The 24,977-nt window shown below is 27.8% G+C and overlaps 1 protein-coding gene across 1 annotated transcript; it reads right to left on the reverse strand.

Moving 5' to 3' along the window:
* Positions 1 to 11,404: 11,404 nt before the first annotated feature.
* Positions 11,405 to 19,797, reverse strand: LOC124921145 (serine/threonine-protein phosphatase BSL3). Its single transcript, XM_047461763.1, has 20 exons — positions 18,995 to 19,797; positions 18,776 to 18,915; positions 18,620 to 18,699; positions 18,442 to 18,536; positions 18,245 to 18,344; positions 17,572 to 17,641; positions 17,044 to 17,145; positions 16,888 to 16,969; positions 16,426 to 16,605; positions 15,982 to 16,249; positions 15,665 to 15,902; positions 15,406 to 15,576; positions 14,019 to 14,257; positions 13,281 to 13,365; positions 13,093 to 13,191; positions 12,809 to 13,008; positions 12,652 to 12,727; positions 12,433 to 12,568; positions 12,200 to 12,348; positions 11,405 to 12,073 (listed from the first exon to the last, which is right to left on the reverse strand). Exons 1-20 carry the CDS (start codon positions 19,377 to 19,379, stop codon positions 11,987 to 11,989), a joined length of 2,982 nt encoding a protein of 993 aa, XP_047317719.1. The 5' UTR covers positions 19,380 to 19,797; the 3' UTR covers positions 11,405 to 11,986.
* Between the last annotated feature and the right edge of the window lie 5,180 nt (positions 19,798 to 24,977).

A 24,977-nucleotide genomic window follows, 5' to 3' on the forward strand; every position in this document is an offset into this window, starting at 1 on the left:
AAAGAGCTTGTAAGATCGAGGAAGGCGAATGACTGAACTGAGAACTAGTAAGAACAGTGAGGAGCGCGGAAACAAAAGACAACGAATAACTAACAGGCTACGGATGGCAGCAGAGCGAACGAAGGGAGGAAGAAGAAAAGAGAAGAAAGAAGAAATGTTGAGCTAATTACATATAAGCGTATTAATAACATCTATGTTGTGAGCCGTTACAGAAGCTCATTTTATGAGTATTAGTAACGGCTCTATGACAATGTTGTTACTGATATTGATATAGTTAGAGAGTCGTTACAGATACCCCTGTTGCGGAAATCAAAGCGAGAGTATTAGTAATGGCTCTATGACAATGTTGTTACTGATATTATTGTTATTTCTGTAACGGCATACAGATATCCATGTGGCAGAAATCGAAGCGACAAACTAGGATATCAGTAACGGCTTTTCTTAGAGCCGTTACTAATATCTATTATCTATAACAGTTTATTAAAATCGTTACAGATAATAGTCATTAACAGCTTTATATGGGATTATTATCTGTAGTTGTTACTGATACAGTTTTTTAAACAAACAAAAAAATCCCGAAAAACCTAGATGAAAGAAGCTTCAAGTTGTATTTGATCATTTGAAGATCCGGTACTGGCAAAGAGACAAACAAAGAAAGTGAGAAAAATATCAGAATATGTGAAGAAGAATTCTCTTTACCAGTTTATGCTCTAACGGGTTATTAACTATGCTCTATGAATCTATCCTTTCGAGTCTTATAATTGACCACTTACCAGTAAAAAATGAATTAACAAATCTTAAATAATCAAAATGACCATTTTTTTATTTTGCTGTTTTTCTTAACCCTAGTTTATTGTCGGTAGTTAAATTAGATTATTTTAATGAGAAATGAAGAAACTTATAATTTATTAAGTAATTTTTTTTTTTTGTCATATTTAAAATAGGTAATATCATATGAGTTATTTTACTAAATTATTAAGGGGTGCAATCAATGAAAATAAAAACAAAAGTTCATTAAAAGTAATAAAACAATAAAACACTCATCTAAAGTTAAATAGGAAACATCGGATAGCCTATATGACCGTCATTTTTATTAAAACTAAACTCATCAAAATGAAAATTTTTAAATAAAGGTCAAATCAACCAAAATAAAAAAATTCTAAAGGGAAAAATAGGACTTTCTAATAAATATTAAAAATGTCTTAATTTGAAGTGAAAAAAAAGAATATTATAACTATAATAAAATAAAATAAATAAATTCCTAACCTTTTATTTTCTATCCCTAAAGTGAAGGTATATTCTCAGTCACATTTGGCCCTTTCCATAATCAAGACTGAAAATCAATTATATTTCAAAATTAAGGCATTTCATAATGAGTATTGATGATTGACGAAATATTTATAGCAAAAAATGTAGCAAAGGATGAAATGATAATTAAATTTGCTGACTAAAAATAATTTAAAATTTTTTTATTTTTATTAATAATTTCTTTTTTTTCTCACTATTTATCATTTATCTCTCTTTTCTCTATTAATAATTTTTTTCTTTGTTTATTAATTTGTAAATATGTTTATATATTTTATTTGTTAATTTATTTATTTATAAAATTTTGAAAATAATAATAGGGAGGATAAACAAATTAAATAACAAAATATATAAATATATATTATATTTTTTTAGAACAATAACCTTACGAAAGAAAGAATAAATAATCATCTAGAGAGAAATAACTACTCACTTCTGAAAACTATAAAAGAAAAATTAGTGAAAATTACTTTTGTGCGATGATTAAGGATAATTTATCAATTATATTATATTGTATGATTTTGTAAAAATATATGTTAAGATATACTTTTTTAACAATATTTAAATGTGTGTTTTTTTATAAGTTTATTTTATTGGTACTCTTTAATTAGATTGTATAATTTATTAATATACAATAATAAATTAATTCGAGTAAATGTTTTTACTTAAATATAATAAAATTAACCATTATTTATTTCAATTTGAGTCATTTTTATTATTAAAAATAAATTTTTAATTTTTAAATAAATATGAAATAATTAATTATTGAGTGAGAGAAATAATTTAAATGCACATGTATATAATAATTTATAAAAAGAATATTTATAATGATAAAAAGTTAAAAAGAGAAATTATTAAATATTTTTTTAATAAATAAAATATATTAAATGTGTTGATGACATTTACAATTTAAAATATATGAGAAATAAAATAATATGCGTGATCTATGTACAATCTCACTTCATTTGTTATCCGCTTCGTTACAAATATTTTGATTCCGTATCATTACTCTTTCATACTAATTTTACATGAAATTATATAAAATATCTCAAAATTGATTTCAACTAAATAATTGATTAAATAGTGATTGAACTATTTATCTAAGAGAATAAACCCATGTAAAAAAATAGTTCAATAAATTTGTTCTTAAATTTATTATTCACTCTTAAATAAATAAATAAATGAGAAGAAATAGATATTTTTATACAAAATCCTTGATTTGACTCGTAGAGCTAGTTTGATTTTGTAGTTTTTGGAATTTTTATCTTAAATCCAACTATCTGGTCATTATTCTTTTAAACCATCAAATCATTTAATTAATTAATTAAAATATTTTATTTTTATTTTATAAATATTAATATAAAAATAATATTATAATAATTTAACCAATTAAAAACTCAAATAAATTACATTTTTTTTATACAAAATTTTTCTTTTCAAAACTAAAATAATCTCAAAATAAAAGAGAATGTAACTATGTCAGGCAGATAAGTATAAAATAATGTAAAAAAAAGGGAGCATATTTCTAAAAATGTGGGTGATAGATAGTTGTTGATCATTATCATGTTTTTGGCATCAATATAGAAATAAAACTAAATAAATTAAATAGATACCCTTTTTTTCATGTCTCCCCCACCACAAAATTAAAATGATTCCAGTTAATTAATGTACGATAGCCAGGAATGCATATAGCTTTCAAATTCAAAATCAAATATATATTTATTAATACTGCTTTTTTCTGTTCTAAGGAATATATATCATCCATGACCTGTTGTTATCAGTTGAAAGCAATTGCAATCAGATTCTTTTTCTATTTACTTTTTTTTTATTCTTAAAAAAAATCATTCTGTTTTGAAAAAAAAAAAATTGAGAACATACAATAAATGTCGTTTCAATCTTAGAAATGGTTCAATTGGATTTTTCTAAAAACTCAATCGTAATCAAAATATTATTTTACCTTTTTTTTTATTAATTATATCCTTCATTTATTAATTAAAATATTAAAATATTATTATTTTTTAAAAATATATTTTTTTTTCATTACAAATTAATACATTTTAAATATTTTATCATAAAAAATATTTTTTTCCTGAAAATGACTGGTTAATACTTTTTAAATAAATTAAAATTTATTTAAATACATTTCAATCCAAATAAGTTTATATTGGTTATGGCCCAGAGATGATGAGTATGTGGATCTCATGAAAATTTTGAGCCCGTTAATCATTTGGGTCGTTTCTATGATGTCTTATATTTATTTATTTATTTTATTTTTATATAAACACTTAAATATATTAATATATATATATATATAATAATTTTGTGTTTTAATAAATTATACGATAAAATATTAAATGAAATGAAATACTTTTTTAAATTACTTAAATAATTTAATCGAAACAAACATTTGTTTTATTTGGTTATACTTATATAAATACATGAATGTAAGCAAAGAGTAATGATAGAGAGCGGGAAAGAAATGAAAAGAAAGTGTAGAGAAATGATGTGTCAATACTTAAGTGGTTTGAAAATTTAATAGGAAAGAGAATTTTTAGATTTTCAATCCACTACAGGAATGACACATCATTTTCCTACACTTTTTTGTCATTTCTTTATCGCTCTCTATCATTACTCGTAAGAAAAATCGATAAAAATTACTTAAACTAAATTGAACCGTTGAGCTGACAAAACCAATTGAACGACTGTCTATGACATAGTTAAAGTGAAACAAATTATTCTTGACAACGGTCGAACCGTCCAAATGATAGTTAAAATTAAAAGTATACATAATTTAGTTTTAACTTATAATTATACCCAGGACAAGCCCTGAGATTTTGAGGACCATATGTAAATTTAAATTTTTGGGTCTCTAAAATAGTAAAAAAAAAAAAAATTTAATTTTAATTAATAAAATAAAATATAAATAATTAATATAATATAATACGAGACTAAAAAGGAGATATAAAAGTTATTTTTATAATATATACTTAATATTAAAGGAGAAAAAAAAGAAAAAATAATATTAATAATATAATATTATTAAATATAAAAAATAGGGGCCCTATAAAAATGGGGGCCCTATGCAAGTGCATTGGTTGTCTTACCCCAAGCTCGGCCCTGATTATACCTAACTATACTTTATTTTATTTTAGTAATAATAAGTAAGTTTTAATTAGTGAATTACATAGTTATTATTCATTTTTCAAAGTTGATATCAGTTTTTGAAAACAAATTTTATGTACATTATTTAGTAAAAGAAATTGGCAAACGAATAAAATCATCGAAATAATTTTTTAACCGATTAAACCAAATAGATTAATAAATCGATACTCACGATTTGATATTTTAATCAACTTACTTCAATCTGTCGTGATTTTAGTGTATAAACAACCGAACCAAACCATTTACGCCACTAATTTATTGTTTTGTTGGTGTTAAGACTGTATTTTTATTATATTGACATGAAGAAATAAAGATAATCTCAATGTCTAGTAACATGGCTGCATATATAAAAGAAAAACATCAAACTTTATTTAGTGTCTAATAAGTTGGTTCTAAATTAATTAAGGTTATGAGAGTGACTTAATTTGTTCTTTTGATTTGGTATATATTCTATGATATCAATATAAAGATTAGGTGACTATGAAAAAAAAATTAAAAAGGTGTCATTCTATTAAAACATCAAACATGTGGTGAAGAATTCTCTCATTCAAATTAACAAATATATATACCATTAATCCACTGTACAGAACGCTCCACTTGGATCCCTATTTTGGGATGTTATATAATAATATAATCTAACAAAAAGAAATACCATTTTTTCAAAAATTTTAAAATTTCTTGTTCAAGTATGTAAAGAATATTTTATTAGAGAGTAAAGATCTTGTCGTCTCCTCTTCGTCTACCGATAAAAGGAGGTAGATACTCCAGGTCCCCAACCTCTTTGAGCTCGAGTTCGAGTCCGTCAAACGGTAAATTTTGTTTGTCTAGTTAAATTGGTTGAGTAAATTTGCAGGCTATATGTTTAACCCGCGGGGATTAATCGCACTCCGAAGGAGGTACAAAATCCAGAATTCTCAAAAAAAAATCTTGTCTTCAATCTTCTTAAATTAATAAACTTTGATTTAAAAACTTAAGTGAGAGGTCATTCTAGCTCATTTTAGATAATAAACTTTTATTAAAATAAAAAATTGGAATCATTGAGATCTTTGAATATTCCTTTAAAAATATATGCCTTCTCTAAGTGCATCTCTAGTCTTTTTATCTTTTTGTTTTTCTTTATTGTTATGAAAATAACATGAGATTATTCTTCTTGTCAAATTCTTTTGAAAATAGCATAAATTCATCTTCATCAACTACTTATGGATATGTATGCTTGATGTGTGTGTATATGATTGATTAATGCCTCTTATCCACAATTTATATATGTCCTTGTTATCCCAAATACTTTATTCTTCACTTTTCATCTTCTTCTTTTATTTTATTTTCACTTTTTCTCTTTAGTTGGTTTTGACCATTTCATATTCATAGTTAACAGCGATATCAATTGATCGATATCGCGTTGCAATCCGAAATGTCATTTTGAAAAAGACTTTCACTACTCGAATAATTGTTATATTGTTTCCTAACCCTAATTCATAGTCCATATGTAACATTTAATCAATGCCCAATTCCCATAATCAAAACCCGAAATCAACTCAAGGCAACACAAAAAGCTAGGACAATCAAATAAAAAAAAATTATTTTCATAACTCTTGTTATTTATTTAGATTTATTCATAAATATTTAAGAAACTGTGTTCACTTTTTTTTTTTAGTTTGTTAAAGCTTTAATTGACAGGGATAAAATTAAATTAGTTAGTGGGTAGTTTTTCGTGTAGCCTTTTTTTATTTACATTTTTAAGCATATATAATTTCATTAGGTAAAAATTTGAACTTATAATCTTATAGACATAAATTCTTAATTAATTGGATATATAATTCTTATAGAACTATAAATACATAACTTTAACACCCTACAAAATATTATTGAATTAGAATTACTCAAAAATAAATAAATATACATGACTTAATTACACACGTACACATAGATTTGGTTGTATCTAAATCAAAAGGGGTGAATTAATTAAGTCTCATATAAATAGACCTTTTGTATGTCATTGAAAAAATAAAACCCTTAAAAATATAAATGATTTAAGATTCAAGTATATATGTTATTCAAAACGAGTGGATGAATGATAATTTGTATGTTCTTGCCTCCATGAACTTATTATAATTTTTTATTTTGGATGTAAACGGACCAGCGTCCAGACATGCGTTCGCATTTTGACTCGAAACGACAACGTTTCAGTATTGGGTTGTCGTCTTTCTCGCAAAGAACAAAATGAACAACGGTCGAAACTTTTAATTTTTCAAAAGTGAAACTCAGTCAATACTCAACCAAATCTGATGATTCAAAAGCTTAAATGATCATCATAACATGATGATTATTTCGCCTACGATCATAGTGGCAATGATGTTCTGATTGGATGAGAACGATTGAATACAGACAACAGTCATTAATGATATTTTGTCTGAATCGGTCACTTGATCATTCAACCGGCCTTGGTTGGCTATAAATAACTCTATTTAGACAAAACAAAAGCAAGGATTACAATCTCAACTCTTCAATCTAAAATTCACATAATCCACCAATAATTTTTCTCAAAATTTTGGAAATTTTATGTAAGGCTCTAAGATTCATTTCTGGATCATCACAAAACTTTCTTAAGAATCCAAGAGTATACTCTAACTCAAAATAAACTTTAATTCGCATTGTAATTCGAACTAAATATTCAAATTGAAATTTTTACATTTTAGTTCGATCATTTTTAAATGTTGCTTGATTATCCGTTTTCTTTATTTGAACTAAATTCAATTTGAACGAATCAAGTTAAATCAAAAACACCAAAAATTGATTTTGAAAAAATTTTAAATCGGTTATTTTGTTCTTGAACTCTAGCTCAAGAATTACAGTTTAAGAAACTTCATAATTTTTTTTAAAAGATGTTAGGAGTAATTTTTGGATATATTCCAATCGGTTTTAAGAACGTTTGTTTAAAAACTAAAAAATTTAAAAATCTGAAAAAATGCATTTTCTTGAATAGGTCAAAACGGATAGTAGTGTTCATGTTTTAGTTTTATTTGATCATAATATGTATAAAGAAGCTATTGGTAAGTTCTTTATACCAAATTGAATCTTAAAAACTAAAATCCCAATTTTTGCCCAAAAATTATTCGAATCAAATGGAACATATTCCCAGTCGATTGATACATCGGGATGATGTTAAAAATTATCCTTAGGATTAGATGAAACTTCTCATGCCTTTAGAAAGAAGGATGGAAGCTCCAATCAAAATCCCAAAACCTGTAGTCGGTGTTCTTTACGTCCGACCGAGAATTTTTCCTAGGTCTAGTTTTTGACCGAGAAAATCAGCCCTCCCCTACACTCGACCGAGAAATCTCACATCCAACCGAGAAATCTCGACCTTGACTAAAGAATTATGCATTCGACCGAGGATCAGCGCACGCGACCGACGCTCTGCCTTCGTATTGAACGAGAGCCCATACCCATTGACTTTGGGTTAAAACCGGCCCAGACCCGTGTATTTGACCCGATTCGCGGCCTAAACACTCGCCTAAGGGCTTGTTTCTTTGGGGCTTTTAATTTCCAATTGATTTTTAACAATTGGAGGCCCTAAACTATTTTTTAAATATCCGAACAAAATATAAAACGATTTCAAAATATTTTTAGGATATATATTTTCATAAATGTTTTTTTGGTAAAGGTCTATTTGAATTTATTTTTAAATTATAATGCCTTAAACTGGTTTTTTTAGGTGTTTTCCTCAATAATTCTCTACACCAATCGTATGTAGCATCATTTAAATGTAATTTTAAATTTAAGAAAAACTATACATGTCTATAATTGAAAAATAATTGGTTAAATAAAACATAATAAAGACCAAACTTTCAAATAAATAATCAAAATTTTATGAATTAGAGACCGTTTTTAACGGGTACAGAGAATATAGCGCGAAAGACTTTTTCTGAGTATCACAAACATCGAACTTAAAAGAATATCTCTGATCAAATATACGTTTATATACTTATAAAAAATGTTTTATAAATTTTAAATTAAATTCAATTAAAGCATCTTTTCATCAAATAAATAATCTCTTAAATTAAATTAATTTTTTCAGTTTTCTCCTAAAAATTTGATTATTTTAAAATTCAAAAGATTGTTTAGAATGGATTATAAATTAATTATAATTAATTTCATAAATCAAAATATATTTTCGTATAAATCTTTTAAATAATGTTTTATTTAAAGATTTTTAATACGCAAATTGATACTAAAAATTTTTAAACTTCTAACTTTTATGGGACAATGAATTTTTGGGTGTTACAAATTCTGAACTAAAAATAGTAGAATTGACAATTATAAAATTAAATTTGTTTGAATTTCATTGAAATTCTAATTTTATTTCCAATTTTTAATCTTAAACTATATACTAAAAGTAAAATTTAGAATTATATCTTATTCAAATTCTAATTCTAATATCTTGGTTACCATACACATCTAGAAAAAAAATGAGAATTCATATTATTGATGGCTTTTTTATAGTTTTTTTAAGCATTAGAGGGAGCTTTGTTTCTCTTACCACTGTTCGGATTTGTTTGGTATTGTGGTTTGTTCCGTGTAACATTAGTCAGATAAAATTTATTAACTCAATTTTTTGTAATTTGAATATTACTCTCAATCTTTGGTGTGTCGTCTACTGCTCATATCTTCCAATTGTGTTGATGACCATTTTTCGAGTCCGCGTTCATCCACTTTCAAAATTCTAATTCGATATATAATTGTATCGATACTTTTTTACTTATTTTTTTTATTAGAACATGTTAAATATTAAATATTTAACACGGTCGTATTTAAATTTATCAAAAAATCATAACATCTCACTCCAATCTGAAATTAACTGGATCTATGTAATTAAACTTGAAACATGGGTAAGGCTATAGGTAGGCGGCCAACTAGTGTCAACCCTTCCAAAGGTCCCAAAAAAAATGTAAAAAAAAAAAATACATTAACAAGGTTTGAGCTTTGGACTACAAGATGTATTAACCTAACCTATAACTAACCTAACTAGACTAGATTATTGTTATTGATGAAACTATTATATTAATCAAATGTATATAATAAAATAAAATAAAAATAAATTTATTTATTTATTTATTTCGAATATAAGGAACCGAAAGCAGTGCTTTGAGTAATAATTTGGTAATGTAATTATGACTGAATTTTAGGTTGAGGTATAAGATTCCCATCCTATGGAGAATTGGTGCATGTTTTGTGGCCAATGTTTCATTGCTTTATTCTTAAGCCATCTTCATGCAATCCCTTTCCTTTCTAGTTTCAACTTCTTACTTGAAAAATGGAAATTATATTTTTATTTTACTTCTTTTACTAATAGTTTTTTTTAATTATCACTCATAAACTTTAAAATTTAATAAATTTAAATGTATGTATATGGTGACATTAATTTTGTCAAACTTCTTTTTAACTTTTCTATTTCAAATTTTTTATTTTGATTTTTAACTTTTAAGCTTTTTCTTACTCAAATTTTTAAATTTTAATTATTTTTAATCGAGATTAAATTCAATAATATATTTTAAAATAATAATATTATTTTTCTAATTAATAATATTAATTTTTCTTTATTTAATAATAATAACACAACAAATGTAATAAAAACTAAATTACTACAATAATATTGTAAACAAATATAATCCTACGTAAGGCAATCTATGCATGCAGTTGGATATGTCTCTATATTTTTAAGTCCTATTTTTTAATATTTAATAATATTATATTATTAATTTTATTTTATTTTATTTTTTTTTAAATTAAATATATATTATACAATTTATATATAACTTTTTTATCTTCTTTTTAATTTCTTATCTTTGTATTATAATATATTAATCGTGATATAAGTTTTATATTATTAAAATTTTTAAATTTTTATTATTATTATTTTAGTTCCAAAATTTTAAATTTGAATTGGGTTCTAAATTAGTCTTGAATATAATAATGATTTAAAATATGTCACAATATAATAATGTTAAACAAATTAATCATTTATTTTTAATTTATAAAAAATATTTTTACTTTTTTTAACAACATCAAATAAATATTTAAATATTTTTTTCAATCTTTATTCATTAGATTAATTAGTAATCTTTTTTACTATATATGAATGTGTTATTCCTTACCTAATATATAACTGTTTATTATATATGTTTTAATTTTCACTATAAAAAAATGTTTTAAATTGAATTAGGAAATGAACTAATTTTCTAAAATTTCAGAAAAAAAAAAAGGCTTATGGTTCCCGTTTAAAATGAAATATATTGATAATAAGTTGTTTAAAAGTCAAAATATATATCGTGTTTAGTTATTTGGAGCTTATTACTGGGCTGGGCCGTATAATGTGAAATTGGGCCTTCTACTCAAAATCCAACTGAGCCTACTTGCGTTTATCAGCAAATGTGAAAGGGATTCCCTCTTGAATTTAACCAACTTTATTTATTTATTTTTTGAATTGTGCGGTATGAGGCGTATGACTTTATTCAAAACAAATAAATATAAATGCTTATATGGCTTTATTTAAATTAAAAATAAATAAATTAAATTTTTTTTTATATTTAAATATATATATTTAATTTTGGAACTATAATCTCAAAATTATAACTTTAACTTAAAACGTACCAAAAATTCGAAACTTTCGAAACTTTTTATTTTTAGTGAGAATCGAACCGTAATTTTTATTCTATATTTAAATATATATTATAGGGACACTTTTATTTAATTTTACTTATAAAAATATTACATTTTACTTATTTTTATATTAATTTAACTGACAAATTGCATTTATACTCAAATTTTAGAACCAAAATTAGGGGGGATTTCATATGAACAACCCTTTGTGAGTTGGTATTGAGATCTCAAAAGAAAATAAAATTTGAGCAAAATGTAAAACCAAATAAGAAAGGTATGAAAATAAAAATAGTAAGTGTGAATACCAATTTGTAAAAATATTGTAGAGCAACAAAATAACAAATTACAAAACATTTTATCTATTGTTACAACATGAATAATAATAACTCAAAAAACAAAGACTCTTCCTTCTTCTTCTTCTTCATACCCCCCTACTACATTCACACAATGACCAACCTTCTTATATCTATCTTCCAACCGATGATACCAACAACAACAACAACAACAAAAACAAAAACAAAAACAAAACAAAACAAAAACAAAAAATAGAGAGGCCAAAATGATACAAATCACCAACTAGAACAAATATGACCATAACCAATATTTATCCTCTTCCACTCTACTATCTGGCACAAATATACAAATGGAGAAATCTCCAGATGGCCACTCCCCCACCCGCTTGGAAATGAATATATATATATATATATATGCCTATGACTGACTAAAATGTTACATCTTAAGCTTCATTTGGATTCACCCTAACCCATCGAAACTAAAATGGCTTTTCTCCTCCAAACATAGGCAATTGTATCTCTGGTACAGAGCACAACCATATAAGGAAAGTGAGATGATGATGATCCTAAATCCAAGCAAGAGAACCACCGCGGTCGGTTGATGCTTGAGGATGGCCTCGAGTTGGTGTTGGTGGCCTGTTAGCATTAAGCTCCTAATTTCACCCCCACACAAAAAAAAATGATGATGAATAATAATAACCTGGTTAGTTATAGACTACTTACTACCTACTACTAGAAAGTGTTATTAGCAAAAACAAAAATAAAAAAATGGAATATACCTGCATCCATGTATCTTCTATGTGGTGGTGGTGGTGTTCAGGAGATGTTTCTGGTGATGTGATTGCAGGTGGCAATGGATGAATCAGTTTAGGAACTACTACAAGGTCTCTACCTAAAACTAGGATTGCCCCTGCATTGTTTGCAGTACCTACACAAGAAAACAAAATAAATCTTTCTCCAAAACAAAAACAGTTTAGTTTGTGTGCTTCAATTTAGGAAAAAGCAAAGTTACCGCAATAATTGGTGGCTGAGAAGAGGGTAATTAGGTGACCTTGTGCAAAACGCTCAAATCCATCCATCACACATTCGTGGGCTCGTACAATTAACTGAAGGTCATTGTTATTGCAGAACTCCATCACACGGTCAGGCTGCCACTCCCACATTCAAAGAAAAAAAATCATTTCATGTTTAAATACAAGAGACGACTGCAAGAGTTGTAATAATCACATACCCCAAAAGTAACTAAACCGGGTCCTCTGGCATTTGGTCGTAATCCTTCCACGCTATCATTTTCAGTTGGGTCAGACCTACAAAAGTCGAAACAAAAAAATCAATTTCTCAGGGCAGGCATAACCAAAGAAAAGTCAAGAATGGTCGCATGTACCAACCACAACAAATCCATTAGAACAATGGATCCAGCTTCCATGGTTATTGGGCGCTGAATATTCTCGATTTGTTCGACATGATTTATTGATCTTCCAATGCCACCATGCATGCATATGATTTTCTTTTCAATAAGCGCTGCAAGAGGAAGCCAGTTGAACAATCTGTTTATTCTATGCCAAGTCCAGATTCCATCCCTCTCACCCTGTTTTACAAAGTTGAACAACAAAAAAAACATATATTATTTGCAAAACAGTGTAAAAGCACATTTTGCTATTATTTTTCTCACCATTCGCTCAATGCACTCAATTCGGAAGCCAAAAAGTGCATTGATATCTGCAGCTTCATGATTCCCGCGAATTAAATGAACATTATGAGGATACTCCACCTACCACCACGTAATCCAACCGCCATTTATCAATTGACAGACAATAAACAAGGTATTCAAGTAGTACCAAAATATGCAATTAAATATACCTTTAGAGATAGTAGAAGTGTGATAGTCTCCAAGCTATGCTGGCCCCGATCAACATAATCTCCTAAGAAGAGATAATCGATATATCTGAGATAGTCAATTATATACAATTAGCATCAGAGTAAATCAGAAACATCATTAATCATATATTATTAAGTGTTCCATGGACTTTCGGAACCCTAATCACAATTCCGTAACAAAATGCCTCTAATACGAAAATTAGAAACTTAATAGCTTAGTAGTGTTTCGCTAAGAACTAAAACAAGCTAAACTAGACTAATAATTAAGCATTGTATGATTTTTCTCATTAAAGCAAGCTTTTATTTTTACTTCTATTAAGTGAAGTCTTGTTTACTTAACTATGAATGAAAGAGATTAGATTTTGATTATAACTAGTTTTCCTATCCAGTTATCATTTCATTATTTAAAGGAGACATAAGTAAAGAGAAACACAGATTTTTTCATCAACTATAGAAAGAACTAGTTAAAGAAATAAGAAAAAATACATAGAATGTTACTATAAAAAAAATATAATGGTAAACAGTACTTTGAATCTAACAACTATTCATTTATTTATGTTATATTTACTTCTCTTCTCTAATCATTAGTAAAAACTTTTATCATCTTAGCTCTTTATACAATTATGTAAAGAAAAATCTCTAACATTGGTTAAGAAAATATATAAGTACTTTTATAATAATAATACTTAAAAAGAGAGCTAGTTAATTAAAGATGCATACGATATATCTCCAGCAGTTGAAGGAGAACCATATTCATCAAAAAGGCGCATAAGATCCCCAAATTGTCCGTGTAAATCACCAAATATCTTGATAGGCGCTCTAAGTTGTAGAACACTTGGTTCCAAGGTAAATATACGTTCAGCACTATCACAAAGATCTGCTATTTCATTGCAGTCCAAGAAAAACTGTCTTCGAACAGGAGGCTTCCATCCACGAGGTTTCAGAAGGTGTGCAATTACCTGAATAATGAAGGGAAATCAAAATGTCCATTAGATTATTATCCCAAGTGCTTTATTCAATAGGGAAGGCTACAATTTCTATGTTAACAAAGCCTTTTTCTTTAACAGAATAATTTTTTTTTTAAAAAGGTCAACTTTTATTAAAAAGAGCGCAAGATGCGTTCAAATGTTAGTTCTTTATCAAAATAATTATTAAAGTAATCTAGGAAATTCAAAGCTATGTCATCATGTATTTATGAATATCCTTTCTGGCTAATTATAAAATTTCGTGAATTTATTACCAGGATTATAAGATCTCACACTTTTAGACAATCAAACTCCACTTAAAACACACTGAAAGAGTTATCAACTAAGTAGCACCGATACTCCGGAAAAAAATAATTGGAGTATCCGATACGATACGCCAAAACGGGTATCGGATACGGCAAAATAGGTATTGTTAACTTTCTGTAGGGTTGACCAATCCGATACGGTTTGGATACGGCTTGGACACGTTTTTGGATACGTCTTAGTGAATTTTTCAAAAGATTAAGGTTTTAGGATCAAACTGAAAATAATTAAAACAGTATTAAAATGTTGAAAAAATAACTTATCAAACACAGTGAAATGAGATAACATTATGACAAGATTTTGCAGGATTGTTAACATTTGAAGTTTCAGCCACTAACTCTCAAAAAGTAAAGAAGTTGCAATCACTATTAAAATGTCAAACTCAACAATAGATAAAAAGGATCACGTGCACCACTCTTAAATGCCAAAATGTTTCATATGACCCCCACTGGAAACACCTCTTAATCTAGATATGGCTGAGAAACCTACATGTGAATTAAGATACATATGTAGATGCATTTTAAAACATTTTTTTTGTTGGATTTATGATCCATTGTTTAGTAACGAAAATGTTTAATTTTGCATGGGAAAGTCTTGGCAATCCATTGCATTATAGGTGTTTCTGGATCTGTACCCGACAGATACAGAAATAATTACTTGCCAAACATAATCCCATCCAAATACGTTTTTGAATGCAAATTTTTAGTATCCAAGTGTATCAGCAGAAACATCGCCCAATATATCTCCCTTAAAAATGATATTGGTTAACAGTTCCTGACACGGAAATAGGGATTCCAGAAACTAAGTAATATCTGTACCTTTTTGGGCACACTGCTGACTGACATTTGCCTGTCCAGCAATTTTCTTGCAGCTGTTGCATTCTCAGGCGTCCCGTAGCTGACTCGCCGTCCTTCATTTTCAAACTGATCAATTGAAAGCTGTCTGACCATGCCACCTAAAGCCCCGCCAGTTTCTGCAGCTACAACTACCTGTACAGAATTAAATTATCATGAAATATGATGATTATATACAAATTTGGGGGAAAACAATATGAAAGTTAAAGCTCTTAATACTGACAGCTCGATGATGCAATCTCACTCCAGCAGGTGCTGAATTATTTGTCATAGCAGACTCTGGTTTGATTAAAGTAGATATCTGCTTCCCACTGGGAGTGGCCTCAGCCCCACGATCTCTGTCAGGCAATTCAACTTCTCCATTGATTTGACGAGCTTTGGCAGCAGCTAATGTAGCACTAATTGCTTCTGCTTCAGCAGCCGAGGCCTCAACTAAGTATTCTACACCTTTGCTCAATCTCCTGTAAGTTCAGATCTTTAGAAGTTTTTCCTAACTTATGAAACATTTAAGAAAGTTACAGACAAATAATGACGTATAACCTAGAAGGAAGTGATGCATTTTCAGTGCTTATGTCACTATACACGTCACCATTTACAGCAGAAGCTACAGGATTGCCCAGCACAACTGCTCCATCTGGAGCTCCTTCAGGACTTGCCTGTCTAGTCCTTTCATCAGAAAATGCGTACTTTCCTGGCATTCTCCCTGCTGATAAACTACATGCTGCTGCAGCTGCAGCATGTGAAGCTGCACTAGTTGTCTCGGCTGCAGCCAGATCTTCAGCGACTAGTAAGTCATCCAATAATACCCCTGTAAACGATGAAGCATTCATTTTAAGAATTGTGACATGTAAGATTGTGCCCCATATGGAAACACTTTTTAAATCTATGCTTAGTTTCTAAACGTTTCTGTATATTCAGATTCAGATCCAGTTCCAGAAAACAAAAATAGTAAGTGTTCCCATATGGTGTTCATTCATCACTTACCACCACGTAAACCTCCATAGATGAAGATTAAGTCACCACAAGCTGCAGCAGCATGCCTACAACGTCTAGTCAGTTCAACTGCAGCATCTCCACCAGCAGCATCAGCACTGTATCTGCCTGTCCTGGGACTGGTAACAACAGACTTAGTATCACACCAAACTCCGGCAGCAGTGTCCAGAACTGCAAGAGTTGTGAAAATGTGATAGACCATGTAAATTGACTCCAATAAGGAAGGCTGTAACTAGACCTCACAAGTGAACTTAATCCTATAAATAGGTAAAGAGAAACAATGCATTCATCTTTGAATGGAAGCGTACTTCCATGGCTGTGGGGTATATGCTAGTTCTCCTTAATTAAAAAAATAAAATAAAGAAACAATGCATTCAACTAGCTATTTAATGACCGCTTACAAGAAGTTCATGCAACATAAACCAAATAGGACATAACATCCAATTAACTAACCAGCAATACTTGATGAATCTTCAACCATTCTTCCACCGCCAAGGGAACCACCTGATACGTGAAGGCGTGCATTGACGAAAACCTAAATAGAATTACATTAGTAACATATTTTGAAAATGACATACAATAACATTTAAGAGTGGGATAAAGACTTACAGCAGCATGCTGGTATCTTGGTGATGGTGAGACACCAGGAGCAATAGCCCATTCCCATCGACCATCTCTATGTTTTGCGAGTCCATATGCACTAGCTAATGGCTGTCACAAGTCAAATAGTTAGTATCCAGGAAAATGATACTGTTTACATAAGAACATCCCAAACAACTAAAAAACAAAGATGTGGTCATCTGTATTATTAAGTCTGTAAAAATACGGTAATTAAAGCAAAGAAAAGGAAACAGATTCTTATATAACCTAAAACTGAAATATAGTAGGCAGAACAATTTCTACTAAAGAAGATAACTAAGAAGACATATATGGGATTCAGGTCTATGCAAATCACTAGTAAAAAAAAGTTCTCAAAGAACTTTTTTCCAAAAAAACAATAGAGTGATAATTAAAAGTAGAAAATTGGAAAGTTAAACGATTATGGGAAACGGAAATATATCTAGAATATAAGTTGACTACAAATTTCTACCATTTGACATCAATAATTTTCCCAAAGAAGCATATCTGATAACCTACCACACTATTAGCATCTCTTCCTCCACAAAGAAGAAGAAGACCATCTGAGCGTGCACTTGCTGTTGCATACCTAGTCAAAAGAAGAGCGAGTTATTAACTGGGAGAACGGGAGTATATCATATGCTAGTGTGAGTCATGCCCTTTAAGGAAACAAGAAACCGGAAATACAGATTATGGATATCCATTCCATAGAAACTCCAAAGTGCTTCAAAATGGATTCTTCTAAAGAAGAGATAATCTTATAGACACAAGTTGTCAAGAAAAAACATAAGCATTACAGTGAAGATTTTTGCATATTTTTGTAACATTTTAAATACAAAGGATATTTTTCATTTAACCCCAAATACCACTTTCTCATCAAACAATGTTTTCTTCCAAAACAAAAATACATTAAACAAGTTCTTAGAATTCCATATGGAGCCAACTTCTTAGATGGAATGCTAGCCGGATATCTTCTTGAAAATAATTACTAATAACTGATTATTCTAGGAATTCCCAACAAAAATTACTGTCAATATTGTCATGCAGCCTCTTGTCTCTTTTTGGTTTTTCAAAAATCGGTTTATTTATAAGAAACAAAAATAAACTACATCAAACAAGTTCAAAAGGGTGTGATAAAGGAACATATTAAATCCCCCCAAAACATAAGCACAAAAGGGCAGTTGATATTTACATGCAAGGTGGTGGACCTTCCCCTTCCGGTTCTATTTTCCGCCATTCGTATGGTTTCGCAGCTGTATCAAGGGCCCATACATCAGCCAACGGTCGCTTTCCTGGACATAAGTAAATCAACAAATTACTTGAGGAACTAATAAGAGCATGAATGAAGCAAATGGAAGATTAAAGACTAAAGCACATATTATTACATACCGTCATTTCCACCTATCGCCATGAGATATCTTTGGCCTACAAGAGCCATAGCATGCCCGTATCTTGAACCTGGTCCCGGACCTTGAACGACAACCCTACATAACACAGTACATCTATACTTTACAACATGAAAAAGATGAAAGATAACAAAAATTGCTAGATTTTAAAAAGGTCTAACCGATGCCATCGCGGTTTCTGCTGTGTGAGATCAAGAACATGAAGATCTTCAGCCGACAAACCAGCTGGACCAATCCCACCCTGTATGATTTTCAAATTACTAGCTTAGCTCAAATTGAAATAAGATAAAAATACATAAAGTGGCACATTTAGCAACCTGAATAACCACCATAGTACCCACAGCCGTTGCCACATGAGCTGCCCTTGGCGTAGGAGGCTCTCCAAATGGCGTTATCCTACTCCATCTATTTGACATTATATCATACAAGTGTATATCAGCTGTAGCTCCAGCTAACCCTGTAATACGAATTGTAAGAAGATTGCATAAAGATTTCCTAAATGTTGAATTAGTTTAAAAAAAAACAAAAAGACATACTTATTCCGGCACTTCCAGCTGAAGATGGAGTCCCTGGAGCAGCAGAGTTGCCTTCAAGAGCAGTGGCACCACCAAACAAAATCAATTTTGGACCAATATAACCCGGCGTTCCTTCTTCACCAATAGGCGAAACAGCCGTCAATGTATGACCGCATCTCGGACCTGGTCCGTCTTCTTTCTTCTCTATAACTGCGTCAACTACCGAATACGTCGGCGCCCATCTCGGACCTGCAACCGAGCTGGGTTGTTGCTTAGGTGAGCCTGGCTGCGATGGAGATCCAGAAGTCACCGGAGATTGTTCCGAGTCGTCGGAGACGGTGCCGTTGAGGTTTTCATCGACGGGATCTTGATCAGTCTTGGACCCAGTAGTTGAATCGACGTCCATGATGTTGTTCTGTATTGGAGACGACTTCAAAAGGAAGTGGGTACTTGGGAAGATCGAAAAGTTGAATAATTCTGAGATAATAACATACCTAATCCAATTAGCGGGCAAAAAGAGAATAAATTGAAAAACCCTACCTTTCTTTCTTTCTTTCTTTCCTTCTTTCCTTCCTTCAATCCTGGATTAATTTCAATAGATAGATAGATAGATAGATAGAACTAGGTATCTTTTTTGTAGTTCCCCCACTTCTCTCTCTGTGTGTGATTAGTTACTTTCCATTGAGAAGACGACACAGAAAAAACTCAAAATCAAAGCAACAATCACACACACAAACACACACACTCTAACTATACCTCGTTTCTCTCACTAAAACCAGATAGATATTCACAACCATGTTTGTCTGATGGTGATTGCCACTTCTCTCTCTCTACAGTTTCTGGGTTCAGTATAATAAATATATAATTTAATTAGATCTGAAGTTTTCTTTTTTACGGAAAATTTATGAACCATTTGTTTAATGATTCTTCTCAAAAAAACATCGTTAAATGTTATGTTCGAACAAAGTCAGCGTAAGGAATCCTATACTTATAACTAATATCCCAAGTAGCTAGCTAACTCTTGGTCTTGGTCTTGGACATAGTCATTCTTATGACCTGTTTGTTTACATTTTTTTTAGTTAAAATTCTACATGGGATCTTTGATTTATTAGCCAAAAACTCTTTTCATTGATCATATATATATATATATATTATTTCAATTTAATATGTAATTATACTTCAATTTAAAGTGATCTTAATTCAATAAATTCAGTTAAATTTAATATTTTAAACTAAATTTTTATCATTTAAATTATCAAAATTAACTCTTATAAAAATTTGTATTAATAAGAACAAAACAAACCAAGAGCTTGTTGGATAAGGTCTTTTTTAGTTTATTTAAAAATTGTTGATGATAAGTGATTTTGAGGAAATTTGTATTTTATATTTTTATTTTCAAAATAAATGTAAAATTGTATTAATATATAGACTTTGTTCGGTGGAGATTATTTAAATAATCTTAAAGAGAAAAAAATGATAATTAGTGATAATTTTGAAAAAATAGAATGTTTTTTTTAGTAAAAATATTTAAAAGATATTAATATATATAAATAAAATAAAAAATTAAAATAGTGAGTATTTAAGTATTTTGATTAATGAATTAAATGATTTAATGAATGAAAATAATAATGAAATAATGTTTAATTTTTTTTTATTTGTTATTTGAATAATTTAAAACCGAATAAGATCATAATGATACACTTTTAAAATAATTAAAATATTTTAATTAATGAATGAATTGATTAATGATAAAATGAATGAAATGATGTGTGATTATGTATTAACTAAAATAACTTCAAATTAAGATTACTTTATTTTGATATCATTAATTAATATGATTGTAAAATGTGATGACAAAACTAAATAAGATTTTTCATTGTATTGTATGGGTGTTGATAATATTTGAATGGTGATGTTAGAAACTAAAATTTGACACGCAACAAAAACATATAAAAGAGGAAGAAAGTGAAGAATCATAAATTTGTATGAGGTTTTAAAATATTGTCTAAATATGGAGCGAATATTGGTAGAAGATTTAGGAGAGAGAAAGATAAAGATAGTAAAAAGGAGTTGGTAGAAAATGAAGATTTGGTTTCATGGAAAGAGAAAGAAAGTCATATATTTATGGCAAAGTCTAGTTTTTAAGAAACTTTTCTATATCATTTCACATCACTAATAACTATTTTTAAGTCCTATTTATTAATAAAGACATTAAATTTGATAGTTATTGACATAATAAATTAAAAATATTTTAACTCATAGATCAAAGTTCATAATTTCTTATTTAGAATGGGACACTAATAAATATAATTTGATAGAGAACTCATTATTCATCATCCATGAGTGAGTTTGATATTATTTCATAATTTTAAAATAATAATATAATAATTTAACAGATAACTATAAAAAATACTTAACCTTTCTATTTAAAAAGTTACAAGATAAATAAATTAACTCACTCTTTTTTAATTGTTATTGAAAGTTTATTTAATATGGATAAAACCCAAAAAAAAAAAAAGTGACTTAAATGATATGTATTAATAAAAGTTCATTTAAACCAATGTACTATAAAAAATAGATTTATTTAGCATTGATAAACCAGAATTAATTTTTATTTATATATTTATTAATTAAATATTAATATAATTTTTTTCTTCTTTTATTATTTAAATTTTTTTCATTCTTAAAATTATTATTATTATAATATTATTATTTTTATTTCACTTTCTTTCTTATATCAATTTTTATTTCTTTTAATTCTTAAAATCTCATTTTTTAGAAAATTTTAACAATTTATTTATAAATTTTGTGTTTCACTGTAATATTTTTATAAATAATTTTTTTTATTTAATTTAATATTAACAAAAAAAAAATGAAATTAATAATTTTTTATTCATGACTTATAGTAATAATAAAAAATATTATTTTGTCTAATATTTGATTTATTACTCTTTTGTTATTTGATGAATAAGTTGTTATTATTATTCAATTTTTGATTATTAATTAATTTATTTTTGTGTTGAAAGATTTTTATTGTTGAAATGATAAGTCATTTTATATTCCACCATTGAGACCAAATAAAATAACTTTAAAATAATTAATAATCAATATTAATATAAAAAAAATCTAAAAGAGAAAAAAAAATAATTAATAATGAATGCTAAAAAAATATATATATAAAAGAAATTTATGAAAAAAATAAACATAGAATTTTATATATTAATATTTAATTAAAAAATATATATTAAATATTTTTTATAGTAAATATATTTAAATGATCTATTATTTGTGCATGTGAGATAATTGTATAAGTATTTAATTTTTTTTCTAATAAATATAAAATTTAAATACTAAAAAATATTATTATTATTATCGTGTGTAATTTAGTAGTGGGTCAAATAGAATCAATTATTTTATTTTGAACTCATTCACACAAATATGTTAATTTTTATTTGTAGTGTTCTTTTTATCTCTCACACACAATTATGTTTATATTTGTGCGATGTGGGGTCAATAATTTTATCTATTATGCTAATACGACAACTGTTAATATGATCCATTAGAGCTTGTTTGATGTAGATATTTTTTAAATTCAGATTTATCCATTCTAATTTTTAAACTATTTATTTAAAATATCTCTAAATTTAATAACTTCATATTATATAAAGATTAAAATAATAATATTTTAATTAATTAACCGTTAAAAAATATAATAAAATTTTTAAAAATACTTAAAAAATCTAAGATAAAATTAGCTTAGTGAACTTTTATAAAATTTAAATTTAAATTATAAAATATTATTATAATTTAATAAATTAAAAACTCAAGTAATATATTTTGTTATGAAGTCATTTTTTTTCAAAATCTAATAATAGTTTTAAAATATTTCAATATAAAAAAAGCTGTAAAAACAGGTTTGATGTTAGTTTTTTTTATAAAAAAAAAATTACATATCCTTTTTTCATTCAACCACTTATTTTGTAATTAAAATACTATAATTTTTTATAAAAAATTTAAATACAAGATTGAATTTAAAATAAAAATATATATTATAATCATACAAATAATTAAAGACTTAAATAACCTATTTTTTATAAAACAATATATTTTCAAAAAAAACTTAATAAAATACTAAATAACCCAATATCAAACTAACCTCATTAGGTTGTGTTTTTGTTATAAAAACAATTACTTTTAGGGTCTATACATTTAATTTAATTTTCCAAGAATTAATTATAGTTTATATTATATTATGAAATTAATTTATCTTATATATTTAAATCAATTATTTTTAATTAATTAATTTAATATAAATTTAAATAATTAAATATTTATAAACAAAATTATCAACTAAACCTAATTTCATATTCTTAACTTTTAAAATTAAATAATAAATTATATTATCATATTAGATAGCTTAATTTATTTGATGAATTATAATAAACCAGGACTATTTGATTAAGTTTTAAAAAAAAGATTGAAATAATATTATTGATTGAATGTTTAATATTTAAAATAATTTGTCTATTTATATTAATAATAATAAAAAAAATAATTAATTAATATATAGCCTAATTAATAGGAGATAGATCATAGATTTCTCTCATTTGTATAATATTTTATCATCATCTTCAAGCGAAATGGTGAGGCACAAACCGTAAGAGCAATTCGATGAGAAGCAAGACCTTTGGTAAAAATATCAGTCACTCGATCTTCAGTAAAAATGTACTGAATGAGTAATTGTTTACGAACAATTTTTTCTCGAACAAAGTAAAAATCCATTTCAATATATTTTGTACGAGCATGAAATATCGGGTTGACTGATAAAAATGCGATACCAATATTATTACATCTTAGAACTGGGAAAGAAGAAAGTAATACTCGAAGTTCACTAAGTAGAGATTGAATTCAACAAAGATCAACAAATGTATATGCAAAAGCACGATATTCAGATTTAGTACTAGAGCGAGCAATTACTTGTTATTTCTTAGAATTCCAAGAAATGAGATTGTCACCTAAAAAATACAAAGTCTAGTTGTTGAACGATGATCATTAGGACATCATGCTCCGTCAACATTAGATTAGGCAACAAGAGTGAAATGTGAAATTGGACGAAAATAGATCCCATGACGAGGAGTACGCCAAAGATACCAAAGAATACGTTTAATTGCTCCCCAATGAGAAGAAGTGGGAGTTTTCATGAATTGACAAACTCGATTGACCGCAAAGGCTAACTCAGGACAAGTGAATGTAAGATATTATTGAGCCTCTACTATACTACGACAGAGAAACGAATCAGATAAAAGATCACCATCATCTTTTAAAAAAGAGGATCCAACAAATACAAGAGTGTATAGTGGCTTTACTTGAAGCATATAAGCCCAATTAGAATAGCGTCAACATACTTGGATTGACAAAGAAATAAATCATCTTTGGTACGAGTGTTTTCATTCCAAAAAGTAATGTAATTGACTTATATCTTTAATAGGGAATAGTTTATTTAATTGGAGTATAATTTTTTTAGAAACAATTTAGAGTTGCCTGTGAGAATAATATCGTCCACGTATACTAAAAAGTATGAGGTTATTTGAGGCGTATGATACGTGAAGAGAGACGTGTTAGATTTCGATTATATGAAATCAAGAGATAGTAGAACAATTCGGAGAGTAGCATACCAAACACGAGGAGATTGTTTAAGATCGTAAATTGCTTTGTGAAGTTTGCATATATGATTAAGAAAATTTGGATGGACAAAACCAAAAAAATGTAATTTATGTGTTTTCCCATATTGACATGATCCAAAAAAAAGAAATAGTATTACTACCTGAAACTAGTAATTTAAAGTGTGATATAAGCAAAAATGTATTAGCTAGAAGGATGTCCAAGTCGTGAATGTCAAATTTGAGTTGGAGATTGAATACTAATAAACACGTATTTATTAGAACATGTTGAAAACGAACTTTCAATAGGGTCAATGCAATAAAGTCCTTAATTGAGTAATCTC

Source organism: Impatiens glandulifera, chromosome 1 (genome assembly GCF_907164915.1).
Source record: "Impatiens glandulifera chromosome 1, dImpGla2.1, whole genome shotgun sequence".
In the NCBI taxonomy this organism is placed as follows: Eukaryota; Viridiplantae; Streptophyta; class Magnoliopsida; order Ericales; family Balsaminaceae; genus Impatiens; species Impatiens glandulifera.